Here is a 15,698-nt window from a genome sequence, read left to right as displayed (position 1 = left end):
AAACCTTACCATGCCTATTTAGTGCCTATTTCAGAGTTAGAAAAAACAGGGAATTTCCTTTAAAAGAAAGTTCCAGGGATTTCTATCAATTCCTTCTACAGGGCAGGGTCATTTGTACATTTAATTCCTAGCATGGCTGTGTCATGCCCAACTTCCACGTTCCAGGCCCTGGGCTTACTTCTGGTCATCCACGGACCTCAGGAAGCTCCTGGGTATAATGGGCGAAGACAAGAGTTTCAACACTGTGTGCTAAGTGTTGTTAAAATAGAGCAATGATAGGGAGCAGGGTAGAGAGGTAGGGGTGATCTGCTAACACTGGGTGGAGCAGAAGACCAGAAAGTTTCCCTGAGCCCCTAGAGCCTGAAGCTAAGCTGGGATGTTAGGGGAGGATGGGGCTCCTTGAGGAGGCTGCAGAGTTCACTAGAGCTGGACCAGGGGGAGGTAGACGAGAGATATGGGCTGGGGCTGGCATCTGAGTGTTGTGTATGTCAGGCTAAGGAGCTTGGATTTTTTTTTTTTTTTTTAGGTTTTAAGCATGGAGATGGTGTAGCCAGATTGGTTAATAAATTCACAAAAAACCCAGGCAGCAAATGGAGCATGTTTTCTCACGTATCTAAACCTGTTAGGGGCAAGCGAGGCAATTTAGGCACAAATTGAATTGTAGGGAGCTGTGTGATGGGAGCTGAACCAAACAGAAACAGGAAGAACAGACCAGTGTCTCAGTGACAAGGAGGCCTGACAAATGTAAAGGCCTCAGGGAGAAAAACAGCTTTTTCTCCAAGCGGCATCATGTTATATGTTCTCTATTACGTTGTAGACTGAGTTTGTGAGGAGGGCCCTACATCCGGATATGCTTTTTTTATGAAATCTAAAGCCCGTGGGCTTCCAGAAGCAGTATTTAGGTTGGGTATGGTGGTTGCAGACAGTGTAGAGCAAGGGACGCTGATAGGACAAAAAGAAATTTCATCAGGTAAAAGGGGAGTGGGGGCAGGAGAGGGTTAGAATGAACCAGAAAGACTTTCAACTCAAGAAGACAGCAGCTCAAAAAAAAAAAAAAAAAGAAGAAGACAGCAGCTCATGCTTGGAAGGGACCACAGGAGGTCCTCTTTCCCCTCCACCCACCTCACCATGGGAGGATGCAAACAGGTGGTCTGACCTGTGGTCTCCCGGCCTCTGCTTGCACAGCTCCAGTGTCAGAGAGCTCACTCCCTTAGGTGCCAGATGTTCTATCCTTAACAGCTCCGACTCACTGTTCAGGACAGTCACTCTCACGCTGGGCTGGATGTGGCTTCCTTGCAGTGCCACCCACCAGTCTCAGTTCCATGAGCTGGCCAACACAGAACAGTGTACTCCCTCTTCCAACCAGTGGCCATTGGGGCTTCCATCTCCATATTTATGGTTTCTTTTCTCCAGGCCAAGTATTTCCAGGTCCTTCAGCTGTTCTGTTTCCCTGGGAATGGGGATTCAAACTGCCCTATCCATGTGACCTTGAAATCTGCGGGGATGCCTTCATATCTCTCACACGGTAGGGTTTAGGACCAATAACAATGTCCCAGATAGAGTCATTCAGCCTCACAACAGTCCTGTTAGGGTCAGAGCTGGAACTCCTGAGGGTCTGTCTTCTAAGCCTGTGCTCTTTCTACCCATTATTGAGATTACTGTGATCAACAGTGACCAAACACCCTAGTTCTTTTGACATGGGCCGTGGCCAAGTCCAACGTCCCTCTGAGCAGAAGTTCCTCAGTGTCCCTTGAATTATGTACAGAGGGCACCTTCTGGGTGCTGAGTGGAGGTCCTACGTACTGGCCTGGCCTAGCAGTGGCATGGGGCAGTAGCACAAGCTTGAGATTTTCCGTTTCTAGGAGTCCTATCAGCTGATGGGGTCTAGATGTAGTGGACCTTCTGGGTTTTTACAAGCCCACTACATGTGGCCTTTTTCATAGTGGTCTGGCCACTGGCTGGACCCTCATATACTCCAGAGGCTCTGGCCAGCTCTTCTGCTGTCCCTCTGAGCCCTGTGAACCACTTTTAAATTGGATGGGCAACTCTCTTCTCAGGATCGAGATGCTGCCCTCTATTTGACCAGGTATATAATAAAGTTGGCTGCAGACTCTGACCAAGGAATATCTGAAACCTTGAGACCTTCAGACATAGTGGTTTACACAATTCAACTCACTACCACCCATGGGGCCAGACCTTGATCCAGACTGGCACTCTTTCTTCATCTCCACCATTTTTGCCTTATGCCTCCTTCCCTCCAACTCACAGAGGAGACCTTAGCATGTGGACTCTGGCAAAGCTCTACGAGTTGTGACACCTATTCAGAAGAGGAGTTCCCTTCCTCAGGTTGTAGGCACAGTCTCATAAGAATGCAGGTTACTGGAACCTGGCAGAAGAGAGGAGGTATACTTACACTTACAGGTTGACTTTTTGGCACATCATAAACACCTTCCTTCTTTTGGCTGGTGGGAACCTGTGGAAGAATCAAATTTGATGTAGTCAAAACACTTTGATACTCTTTCAAAGACTAAAGCAACCACACTTCAACTCTAAGCTAGCTCAGTGTGTATGAGGATAGCGCCTGAGGGTCCCAAGTCAAAGGGGCTACTGGAATTATAGGGGCAGCAGACCAGGCTCCTTCCCAGGGACAGCTAGATGAGGGAGGACTGTGGGAATCACTTCACAAATGTTTGCAGGGTCTCTGCCACTGGGCTTCTCATAGAACCATGGAACAGGAGGCTGCAGAGGCCTCAGGGGTCACATGAGGGAAAAAGATAATCCTCATTTCACCAAAGACAAGGAGGTGCTCCAACTTGTCCAGAGTGATTAAAACTAGTTTTCAGCTGAGCTTAAGCTGCTTGGTGCAAAGATTGAGATCCAGTTTAGTTAAAATATAGCAAACATTGAGGTCTCAGTATCAAGAATGGCTTCTGCTGGGATTGTGGACAAGCCAGGCGATATTCACCAAAAGTTTTTTTTCTTTTTTCCCAAGAAAAGGGGGCATCAATGGCATGAAAAGCCTAAGACAGGAATCTAGAAAAACCTCAATTGTCTCTAAATATGTATCTGTATTTTCTCCTCCCCCTCCTTCCTCTTACTCATCCATCTGATCTTACTGGGTCGCTTGGTAATGGTATTACCCCGAGCAGGTCCCTTAGCTTCTCTGAGCTTCACGATTATAAAAATGGGTGTTACTGGCTCTGCTTCTCATCTGGGTTTTGTGGGGATCAAATGAGAAAAGAGATGGTAAATAAAAATGATTAGGAACTATAGTGGTGTGAAGTGTTAGAATGATAGCTGCTTTCACCGCTGATACATTATATAGGTAAGTATAAGAACTCATTGTATAACACTAACAACAGTAGATATGTTGAATACTTTTCTAATGAGTCAATCAAGGGCTTTACACTGAAGCATTCTGGCTTGAAAGCAATCAGTTGTGCTTCCCAGCAACCAGCACCGCGCAGCTCGCACCTCCCTGGACGCCACAGCCTGTACTGGTTTTACAACTGTCTGCTAATCTGTGTTTCTTGTCATCAGATTGGGAGCTCCTTAAGAGCAGGCACAGTGCCTAAGTGCTTACTCAGTAGGCATTTGGTAAATGTCTTCTGGGTAAATGTATCATAAGAAATGTGGGCACCAGTGAAGAAAACTAAAAGTGTCTTTTAGGCTTGGACCAGCTAACTCTTCCACAGACAAGAAGTAAGAATTTGGGCTCATTTCTCGAGTCCCTTTTGGTATTTCCATCCTTATCAGCTTAACTCAGAATCCTTATATTGCTCCTAAGAACTTGGTATTAGAATCTTCACTTTACGCAGCAGAAAGTGAGGCTCAGAGATGTTAGGGAGACTTTTCCAAAGCTTCCAAGCTCATTAAGTGAGGAGATTCAAATCCAGCTCTTTCTGGCTACCAGACAAGACATTTATTACTAATGGCATCAACTAACATTGACAGGGCGCTTTCTGTGTGCCAAAGCACTGTTCTGAATGTTTGTGTTTACAGGTATTCTCATGCAAGTCAGTTGGGAGAGGGTGACAACCGTCATTGTGTTGCGGATGAGGCAAAGGAAACCCAGAGAGGGTCCTGCAGGGGAGTAGGCTGCCAGAGTTGGAGTCCTGGCACTTTGCCTTTTAACTACTATACTCTACAGACAGCTGCATCTCATCCCTGTTTCCACGGTCCCCGTAGCTGTTCTGATGGCATCTTTCTCTTTGACATCATATTCTCCACTTTCAAAAGGTGGTGCACATTCTTGCAGACATCAGGACTATGAGCGGGCATGGTCGTGTGGAAGATGCACTTTCTGAGCTGCTCCTGCAAAACTCAGCTTGCAGGTATCCAATGAAGAATGTAATTTCTTTGCTCCTGATAACTGGCCTCCATCTAGAAGGAACCCTCTAAGAATGCCTACCGAGTCCTTGTTAACAAGGGCCGATAAATTACCAGCTCGCACTTGTATTTTTACTAGCTCACCTTTTCCTGAGCAAAATGAACAGCATTTCTGTTCCCCGTAATTCACTGCTCACTACGGGCACTTAGCAAGTTGAACCGCAGCTGACTCTCAATTATCCCTGCAAATGGAGGAGAAGCGGCAGGATGGATAAACCCAAACTGCATAATTGAAAAAGCTTTGCTGCTTGGCTCTCCCATGGGTGAGATATCCATCTGCCTGTTTGTCCTTTAAGATTTATGTCAGCTGGGATGTCTTCTTGGGAGCCTTGCATGGTTCTCTACCTGGTTGGAGACTTCCTCTGTACTTTTGAGACCTCTGGAATACCCTTCCACTAACAAATAAAAGTGGCCAAGAACCTATTATGTATCATGATCTGTGCTTTGCCTGGGACAATGATGGCGAGTGAGCTGGATATGGCCTCTCCTTGAAGGAGCTCCTTATCTTACTGGGGTGGGGTGGGGGCTGAGGGTGGGGGTTGGGGGAGTAGCTGGGAAAGAAATCAGGCTACTTACATGAGTGCAAAATGTGCTTTATCTTATATGGGAGCTGTCAAACCACACTGCAGGTGTAAGCTTGTGCAGGACAAGGCACATATTTTACAAACCTGTCTCTCCACAGGTAAATACTGGTTGCATAGGAAGTGTTTAAGCATCAAACCTTTACTGTGTATGTGCTAAGAGCAGAACACTGGCAGAAGTGCCTGAGAGACAGCGGAGAGAGCCTTGTCCTGATTCTCATCCCCGCCTGGTGGGTCCATGCTGCCTATAGACCATCTCCCTAACAAGACATTGTAGAGTGAGCAAGAACAGTTCTGGACCAAAAGGAAGTGGGAGATCTGGTTTCCCGATTGCGGCTCTAGCACAGGCTATGTGACCTCAGAGGGTCTCTTTGTTCTCTGAATCTCAGTCTTCTCATCTCGCTGTCAGAGGCACTCAAAGGGGTGCCTAGAAGCTCCCTGTGGGTTGGGACCTGCACTACGGTGTATCACATCTCCACGTGGCAGGCACACGCCAGGTGCTCCATACAGAACTGCTTTTTGTGTTTTTTTTTTTAATTCATGAGAGAGAGAGAGAGAGAGAGAGAGAGAGAGAGAAGCAGTCTCCAGGATCAGGCCCTGGGCTGAAGGTGGCACTAAACCACTGAAGCCACCTGGGCTGCCCCAGAACTGCTTTTTGAATGAAGGAGTTAACAGAGGTGCAATTACTGCAAAAGCTATACATTAAGTGCTGTAGGTACAGAAGACACTTTTTTAGCTCAGTATCATACTAATAGTGTTAGAGAGGCAGTTTAAGGGTTGAGTGACTAGGAGTAGAGACTTCTCATTTTAAAATAACAATACTTGACACATCATGGGCGATTAAAAATGATTTTCGAACCAAAGAACGTGAAAAATGCCCGCGTGGAAAGCTGCAGTCTTGCTAGCGTGGGAAGCTTGTTAACATTTCTGTTCTCAATACCGGGTTGAGAAGCTGAGGCTCTGGCCTTGGGCCCAGCACTTAAATCAGAGGACATGATTTTCTTACGTTTTAAATTGATAGTCATCATAGCTATTCTTATCTTACTGAGTTACTGCAAGGGTCAAAATTAAGTGAGGTGTAAAAGCCCTTGTACCACAAGGTTCCGTGTTGTTTTACAAAGATGACTGATAACTTTTTCTGATGCACGCAAAAAGAAAGACAATTATTATTAATCCGGTTTGGAAAATGAGACTACTGATCCTCAAAGAGAGGTTACAGTTGCTCAAGAGTCTCTCCCTCCCTTGCGCCGGAGTTATAAATAGCAAAGTCAAGCGAGGTTGCAACTTTCCGCTAGGCTCTCTGACAAGATGAGGCAAGCAAGTCATGTTCTACTTCGCTTAATACATCATCATCAGACATCTTGATCACATCCTTAGGAGGCAAAGGGAGCTAACATTTAGAACCTACTATGTGCCAAGCGGCCAAGCGCTTTACACCTGCACATCACTTCTAGAAGCAGATGACACAGCATCCCTCATTTTATTGCCCAGGAGACTGAGACACAAAAGTTATGTACTTTATCCAGGGCCACAAAACAGCTAACAGATGACACCTGGGGTCTGTCTACCTCATTCTGGAAAATAGGGAAGGGATGAAAAATCTGAGGCCACCGTGGGCCACACCAAAGACTGAGAAACACTACAATCGACTCAGGAGGAATAGCTATGGAACATTCGCAGGCCCTTAAAATGCAAAGAAGAGCGAGGTTCCTAATCACAGCTCCTTAAAAGCCTGGCCTTATCTTCAGGCCCAAGAGCTTATCTCGAGTTAAGCAAATTGAGGCCCAGCTGACTGGCAAAGCAAGAGAGGAGAACAGAGGGTGATAAAATATTCATTTCCTTAAATGGTACCTTCCTGCTCATGATGGACAAGATGGGAAGATCCGGAGGTCAGAACTGTTAAAACAAGTGTGATTTTGAGATAGTGACTTGAAACCCGCACAGAATCTAATCATGCAACTTGGCGTCAGGATATTCTGAGCTCAAAAGAGCCTTGGGATTTATTTATTTACCGAGGTCGGAGGGACCTGGCTGTGAGGCAGGATGCCACTCCCTGTAGCTCTGTGATGTTGGGCAAGACACCATATCTGTGTGAGCCCTACCGTTCTGCCTGTGAGGTGGGAATGATGGTTCAAGCCTCGCAGTCTTGTTGTGAGAGAGAAGATGTTGCATGTTAACCTCGCTCACAGAGCTGGCCCACAGTCAGCACTCAATAAATGTTACCCAAGCCACGTGTGCGGTGACTTCTAAGAGGCCTTGTCACCCTGTGGAGCAAGCGAACATGTTTCCCTAAAGAATCACTGTCCTGTGATGAGGCATGAGTTGCAAAAAGCAGCAAAGGGCCTGTCCGAGAGACTCTTCAGTCTTAGTTGTTCATTTTACAGATAAGCAAACTGAGGCTCAGAGTAGGAAAGGAACTGGATAAGCCAGATGAACCGTTGAGCTGGTACCTGGACTAAGATTCCGAATCCAACACTGTGTGACCCAAGAAGTCTCTTCTTTATATCCTTCACAGGATCTTGCTTCATTCTCATGACAATGAGTTATGGAGAAATTACGCCCCTACCTTTTCTCTGGGGAAACAGAGTCTTAGAGAGGGCTAGTGTCCTGCCCGCTACCACTCAGCCAAAGGTAGGTGCCCGGTTCTCTGTTAGCCTACACCAGTTCTTCTCACACCTCCAACACTACCCTCCACCCCCACAGGGCACAGTGGGAGCCTCGCCGACCACAGCTCAGTCGGAATTCAGAAACCTTGCACTAAAAAGCCTAATTTTGTCTTAAAAGGTATTTTTTTTCTTCAGTGGATGACTGGTTAATGGCTCCTTTGGCCTCACATTCAGACATCACAAGGTTGTGGCAATTTAAAGCCTGACACTGAGAATAAATATGTAAGTTTTCCATGTAAAGATGGAAACTTTGTGAGCAATGATTTTATTTTTTAAAGTTTTTAAAAAATATATTTTATTTATTTATTTGAGAGGGTGAGCAAGAGAGATAGCAGGAGTGGAGAGAGGGGAGAGGCAGAGGGAGCAGAAGAGGGAGAAGCAGATCCTCTGCTGAGCAGAGAGCCCAATATGGGCTCGATCCCAGGACCCTAGAACCCTGGGATCATGACCTGAGCCGAAGGCAGGTACTTAAGTGCCTGACCCACCAGGTGCCCTGTGAAGGATGATTTCTAAACAAAGCTTCAGTGCACAGCCTCCAATCCAGAAAGATCCAGTGGACAGAAATACTTAGATTATTACTCCAATGGACTGGTTTAAACCAAGTTGTTGGTAGAGCTGATGTTACACTTTGGTCTTTTAGAATTCTGTGCATTTGACAGAAACTGAAAATCTGTTTTACTTTCATTACACAAGTAATGCATGCCCAAGGCAGAAGAGCAGACTGCACAACCGAGTAAATTAAGGAAATTAAAATCACTTATTAAATACATTAAATTTTTTTCTTTCCTCCATAATGTTTATATTTCAAATTAAGGCTAAAATTCTAATTAGTGAAAAATTGGATGTTGTCATATTTGTTTGATGTGTTGCTATGGTGCAATTTCTCAAATTCTTTGATAGAAAAGCACTGGGGGAGGACGTGTGAGTTTTGCTTTCACTCACACTGGGTCTGATCTCAGCCCTAAATAGCTATACAGCGTCCCCCCCACCCCAGTAACTCAACTTCTCCGAAGCTCAGTTTTCCCTTGTAAAAGTGGGATTAAATACTTACTTTATAGCATGTTTGTCAAAATTAAATGAATCACAAAGTGTGTACAGTATTCTTCATATAAGCAGACATTTAAGAATATTAATTTACCTTCCCTTTAGGAGGGGTAAAACCTTGAGCTGTACTTTCTCTTATTCAGTTAATATCCCCAATGCTGACTTCCAACAGCATTTTTGAATTTGTCCTTGATTTGCAGTAGTGCAAATGGCTTTTTAAAGAAATCTGATGAGCACCCTTTTTCAGAGAGATGAAGGACCCTCCTTTATCATGGACAACAACTCTCCAATGGATTACAGTCATTACAATGGAATCTTTGATTCTTGAGTCCATTGAAAATAGTTAAGATCATTAACTATTAAAACACCCCTCTCAATGGGCCATTGAACATTTCCACAACAAGGCGAGGAAACTACTGGTCAATTGGTCAAAGCCAGCTCAGAGGAAGGTATTTTACCAAGCCAGGATGACAGGGAGAGCAGTGTGACCCTGTGAGGCGGGCCCCCCTGGTTCTGCAGACCCCTCCGGACACTGAGTGGCAAGAGCGCAATGGAAAGAGAAGCAATTTTATACCTGATAAATGTTTTCTTCTGTTTCGGGATCACGGATTGGCTCGTGTCCAGCCTCAAACACAATGTACTATTATGGAGCGGCCAGAGAGGAAAGGTCAGAGGGGAAGAAGAAGGAGGAAAAAAAAAAGGCATTTGGAATTCAGGATACAAATCACAGTGAGCATTAAAGAAACAGTTGCAACAGAAAACACCCTAAAGAGACAAGTGGATCACTGAAACACTGCACGTGCCTTGCATGCTCCCCCTGACTTTTCTAAGGAAAACAGCAAGGGTCTGATGGCTGGGCGTACAGCAGTCAATGCATGGGACCCCCTGTGCATTCTTCTGGAGACGCGGCCTCTTCATTCGATGGCATTCGATTCAATAATGTCTGCGTGTGCGGTACCACTGAGGGGGAATGACGTCTCCTGGGAACACCTGGAATCCCAACTTCATGATCTGGGTTACAGCTGTTGCCCCCCTGGCTTCCATAAAGCCCGATGTCCTAACTTAGGCTCTGATGTGCTTACAAATCCCAAACCTCCTCATCCCATAAATATCACCTGATATTATATTCTTAGTTTTAAATATTGAAAATCAATGTATTCTCCTGTGCATGTTTCAGACTCTAAAGGGCTGGGCCACTTCAAACAGGGCAGTATTCTCCATTCTCTGTGAGCCAGCTCAGGGGCTGAGCTCCTATTCTAGACAAATCGTCGCCCCCAGCATTCTACACCAAGGGCATCCTGCTAGGCACATCTTTGGCTTTTGTTAAAAGTCATATATGCTAGATACTTCTACTTCAAGTTATTCGTATTATATTACTTATTGTATCCATATTATCTCTGTCCCAGCTATACCAGCTTTCTGTGTGACAACAAGCACTGATAAACAATGCACGTGTGACACACACACATATGACCCACATGTATCCAGTTAGAAATACAAGTTTCGGGTTTTATGTCCAACAAGTCCATTTTTGGGCTCCTTTCTCTCCTTGGGAATAAGCACGAGTGGGGTTGGGGATGGTGGTGGGAGGCCTCCTCTTCCTTTCTTTCTGCATCTGTTTGTACAGAGCACAAGCTTGGGTCCGAGAGAAGTCATCTCTCTGGCCACACCTGGGCAGCAGCCTTGCCGAGTTCAGGGAAAGCTATGGACTAGGATGTCTCTAGGATCTTCCTTACCTTCCTTCCAACAGCCCCCATGGCATGAGCCGGCTCATCAGAGGGGCCAGAGAGACCTGCCCCGACAGCCTTCGACATAGCTTACAGACTGCCCTTTGGGCTGGTACCCCAATGTCACCAAAACTCAGTCCCCATCCCGGGTTCCTAACTCAGAGAAGAGGCCATCTCATGAACTTGGAATATTCAAGAGCCTCCAGAAAACACCCAGCTCTGGGATCAAACATTTACAGATTGTGGAGGGGGCCGAGGCTGGGGCAAGCGGGGAGAAGCCCATCTCCAGATCCCGTGTTATGGATGCTAGCCAAACTTCTGTTCATTTTTATGGAAATCCACTCCCCGAGGGGCTGGCAGCTCTCACCCTCAGAACTAATCTCAATCCCTCTCCAGGCTTCTGTAGTCAGGGGGTTTTTCAGGGTTTTGAGGAAGTGTCTGTAGCACGGGCCTCGCCATTCCTGACCCTAAGAACCCCGACGGCTTTCAGAAATTACCTGGTATACAGGATCTTCAACATCCTCTTCCAAAATTGTCTACAGCAGAGCGAGAGAAAGGAATTTGAAAAGCAGAGGATATAAATAAAGGGAGAGGTTATGAGACTGTATTCAGAAAACGCAGGACAGTAAAGGAACCAGCTCTGGGGAGGATAGGCTGCTGGGTCACTTCAGTTTGAAAACATACAGAGGAAAAATGAAAACCTTTATAGCCACCACCTCCCCCACCCCACGGTTAACAACAGCAAATGCAATTGTATTTCTTTCTGTTCTCCTCCCCAGAAATCTTCCTCAGAATTCAAAATTTCAGTTTCTCTAACACGTCCAGAATTTCAGAAAATAAAAGATCTTCTCTAACGGCTTGCTTTCGGTGCCTGTAATGTACACGGGGACCTTTCATCTTTGTTTATTTCTACTTGGCAGCAGTAGGACAAGTCCTGACTGTCAAGTTTTCATATCTGTTTGTTTTAAGTCCCAATCTTCTCTGGCACTCGGATAAATTCACAGGTATACCTGATACACAGCTTGTTCACACTGCTTATCCTTTTGTGCCTTTTTTTCCAATTCTTCTCTTTGCTTCAATTCATAAATAAGTTGAAAGAGATCTCTCAAGTCCAGAATAACAGGTTCAGCCTGCAGTAAACGGTGGTATAAAGCGCATTAGTCAGGGAATGGTACGGAGACCCAGCGGCCTGTTTCTGTTTTTTGCCTGCTACAACCCACAGCCCTTCCTTTTCCTATTAAACTGAAAGCATTCCATCTTTAATTAATTCTACCTTGTTTATATTGGTTTAGCAAATTGCATCTAGGCTAAAGTTCATTTCTTCAACTAATTATATTTGCAAATTCATAATAATCATAAGCATAAAAGGCATTGCTTTTATTTATTAGTAATTTCGAATACAATAAAATTAGGGTAGGCCTGATGCAAAACAGCTATTTGTTTTCCCTTATTTTCTTTTTAAATGAGGCTATGAGCACAAGGAAACTTATTTGTATAGTGTGCCTCCATCCAGCTTAATCAGAAAGGAAAATAATTAGTCATTACGAAACACGCATTAGAAGAAAACCAACAAGACTGGATGGGCCTGAGCCTGTTTCCTTGCTCTGAGGCTATTTGTGCTCTGGAGATGGGAGCCTGAGCATCAGCATGGCTTCGTCTGACATCAGAGGCGGCCTTCAAAGACCAGCAGCGTGACCGTACGCACTGTCCCCTAAAGCTACAAGGAAAGGAGCCCTCCTTGGATGGGGATACTCACCGCCTGGGCTGTTTTTATGGCAACAAATCTGTGATTCCCTTCCTTCCCACAAACGTATCCAAAGGCCCGGTGATCTGTGATGTCCTTTGCAATGTAGGAAATTTCGTGAACAGCATGATGATGCTGAAGGGCCTATTGGAGACAAAAGGAAGAGCATATTTCACGAGACTTTCCCTTCGAGCTGTTGATCAATAAGAGTTATGTTTCAGCTACGTGTGAACAGGCCCGAAGGGCTCTGGGAAAGCTGTTGGGTCCAGATGGAAGGAAAACGAGCCGCGCCTGCCCTTGAGAGATGGAGGCTTCCCTCCATGGTCTTAGTGCTGTGACCAGAGAGATAAACAGGACTGCTCATATGCTGAACGAGCGTCTGCGGCGGTGCGTTCCTGCAGCTTGCCAGGGCCAGTCAGAGTAACTCAGCGGTGCAGGCTTCAGCTGCAGCTCTCTTCAGGACACAGCCCGGCCGAAGTTTGGGCTTAATATTTAAGACACTTACGTCCCCAGGGACTCTGCTTGCTATGGTGGAAGAGTGCAAATATAGGAGGCCCCATTCATATTCATGGAACTGTACACTTGTAGGGTTACCGTCCTTTTTTTGACAGATGGTGACAAGAGTGCCTTGAGGAATGAACACCTTTTGCTATCTTACCAAAGTCACCATTTGGGCTAGAGGTAGCTGGGCTCCCTTAGTTCTGAGGCTTTTTATGGGCTTGCTGCTCTGTTTGCAATGCCCATTCTTTTATCCATTTGCCCGAATCCTATTCTCTTTTAAAAGGACATTTGAAGGGCACCTGGGTGGCTCAGTCGGTTAAGCATCTGCCTTTGGCTCGGGTCATGATCAGAGGGTCCTGATACGGAGCACTGCACTGAGCTCCCTGCTAAGCAGGGAGTCTGCTTGTCTCTCTCCCTCTGTACCCCCCTACTCGTGTTCTCTCTCTAATAAATAAATAAAATCTTTTAAAAAAGGACATTTGAGCAGCACCATCTCTGTGAAACCTCCCTTGAACAAGGCTTGCTTTCCCTCCCCCTGCAGAAATAATTCCATAGGACTTCAGTCTCTACTGATCCCCAAATTCCTGAGTCCTCACACATAGCTCTCTGTGTGGGCTCCTGCTTTCAAAGACCTTCCTTCTCTGACACATTTGCCTGATTCCTTGCCTGTCTTCCCCACCAGGCTCTAGCTTCCTCAACTCTGTCATGCTATAAAACCCTGCACTGTGCCTGACCCACAGTTACTGAACTCAAGTAAGTTGGGATAGATAGTTAATCAGTAATTAGAAAATCTTTTAACACTGATCTTCCCTCCTTTATTACCTAAGCCTCAACAAATAAGGCTCACCATCCTGTTGGTGATGATCATCTTTATGGCCATTTTCCTAAATTAAACTTACTTAAGGCTTATATAAGCAACTGGGCATTATATGATGTGCTTAAAGCCATTATATAAGGAGCCTTTTTATTATATGAGGTATTAAGAGGCTTGAATTCTAGCTACTGTGTGAACACAAGGCACTCACTGTACTTCTCTAGAGCTTCATCCATTCTTCTACACAACAAGAAGTTTGTATCAGATCAATGGCTCCTAACCCAAAGCCCTGCATCTCCTTGGGTCATTAAAAGTAAAAAATAAATAAATAAAATAAGTCCTAAGCAATTTTCAACATTTCAAAAAGCAAAACAGAAACTTATAACTATCCTTAATTAAGATGACACATTTCATTGTACATGCAAATGAAAATGCCAAGATCATTTTAGCATTGTATCAGGTTACTGTTGTCCTCCTTGTTCATCTTTGGGAAGATTCTCTTTGGCATTTAGTTATGGGGTTGAATCATTCAAATAGGCAAGTGAATGATTATAAATACATTTTTGGGGGGTGGATATAATTCTTCCCCACTATGGAGTCTGTGAAGGGAGGGAGACATGTGACATAAAGGGGACTTAGTTATGAAAGTGGTGGGAATCACTGGAATAGATGTTCTAGAAGGTCTTGTTCTATCAGCCCAGATCCTTTAGTCATTGGGAAACTTGAACCACACAGCCAGCCTCTCAGGTCAGTGGGCATGTGGCTCTCACTATGGCCAGCACCTTAGCTCTAGACCCCTGTCCCTGGCCTTCCAAAATGCCCATTCCCAGACTGTTGCTGTCTTTCTAGGCTTCTAACCTTATGAATCAGTTCTGCCTTCAGAGGACGCCCTGGCAAGCTGCAGGAACGCACCTACTTCAGAAGAAGTAGAATTTGCTGCTGTACCTTAACCTTCTAGACTCTGATCACTCACTAACTTCTCTGACTACTCTGGGGACCCTCCCTTCAGGTTCATGCCCTGTCAAGTTGCTCTCTGTCCGCTGAACATCATACTTGGAGGGTGGTGTCACTGTCTGGTCACACTCACCCCTAGTCAGCCATAAGACAACTGCATGATACTCGTGAATTCTGACCCAAATAAAGTTGGTGAGGAAGGAAATGTTTGTTAACAAAAGACTCAGAATTCATTTATCCTTGTTTCATTAAGAGGACATACTTAGCTGGTGGAGGAAAAGTGCTCAAAGAGTGGTAGCTTTTTCATGGTGTTAATGATGTAAAACTGATGAGATTTATATTCACCCAACACAGGGGTATTGATTTATAGGCTTTTGTGAACTAGAATGGTATGCAGCAGGGGAAAGTGGGAGACAAAGACATCCTCCTTCTCTCCCCTTTCCAGAAAGTATTTCTCTCCCTGCATAATGGACAATGTTATCTGCGTCGCCTAATAATTCAAAGTTTGACGACAGTAACCTATTGATTGCCAAGTGGAATATTGCTCTAAAATTAAACTGTGATTAGAAGTCTTCCTGGTGGAATGAGATTTGGAGATGATTGTGCAAGGGTAAAATATCACCTACCATGCAAGACAGCAGATGGAGATGCTTTAATTCATCTGGGAATCCTCATTAAGTGTTTTAAAATCAAAACATTTTTAACGCCTGATGATACCTAATATTGCCTCGCCAAGTGTAGCTCTGTGCGTGCCTGAAGTGCCTAAAGATATCTGTAACATTATCTTTTCCCGTAGTTAATTTTATGATGTTAAAAAGGATTGCTGTGAAAGTGGCTCATTTATTTGGAAATGAAGAATCATTAAGGGGGATAGGTCTCCTGCTTCCTCCAACCTCAACTGTGCAGACATAATACAGATACGTGGAAATAAAATATATCAGGATCCTGATAACCCCCATGGTCATATGATTGCATTCATCTTGGCAACTCGGAGAATCTGGCAAATACTTGTTCACTGAGGCTCAAAATTGCTCCATGTCTTCAAGTAGATTCTATCAGCATCATCAAGGCCAAGGAACCTTAAACATCATACTGTTCAACTGAATTTATGAAAGGATGAAGGGTCAGAGAGAGAGTTCTGGCGGGACCAGTCCTAAATGGAGCCCTCGCGCTCCCTAGGAAGGATGACCAAGCACTGAGAAAAAGAAAGCAAGATTATATAGGATCAGGGTTTCTAACCCTTTGACTCCTCCTACCTCCCCAGTTCAACAACAAAGC

At 44.9% G+C, this 15,698-nt stretch overlaps 1 protein-coding gene across 13 annotated transcripts in view; it reads right to left on the bottom strand.

Moving 5' to 3' along the window:
• The window catches only part of DAB1 (DAB adaptor protein 1), a 1,027,070-nt gene that overhangs the window by 56,230 nt on the left and 955,142 nt on the right, over positions 1-15,698 (bottom strand). For all 13 annotated transcript variants that reach the window (XM_038537411.1, XM_038537399.1, XM_038537400.1 and 10 more), the window contains 5 exons: positions 12,164-12,295; positions 11,418-11,537; positions 10,905-10,943; positions 9,255-9,320; positions 2,414-2,473 (listed from right to left, as the gene is read on the bottom strand). In XM_038537411.1, the coding sequence (XP_038393339.1) occupies positions 2,414-2,473; positions 9,255-9,320; positions 10,905-10,943; positions 11,418-11,537; positions 12,164-12,295 (417 nt within the window). The remainder of the gene's footprint in view (positions 1-2,413; positions 2,474-9,254; positions 9,321-10,904; positions 10,944-11,417; positions 11,538-12,163; positions 12,296-15,698) is intronic.

This window comes from Canis lupus, chromosome 5 (genome assembly GCF_011100685.1).
Source record: "Canis lupus familiaris isolate Mischka breed German Shepherd chromosome 5, alternate assembly UU_Cfam_GSD_1.0, whole genome shotgun sequence".
In the NCBI taxonomy this organism is placed as follows: domain Eukaryota; kingdom Metazoa; phylum Chordata; class Mammalia; order Carnivora; family Canidae; genus Canis; species Canis lupus.
The sequence above is the reverse complement of the archived record's forward strand: the minus strand, read 5'-3'. Positions and strand labels throughout refer to the sequence as shown.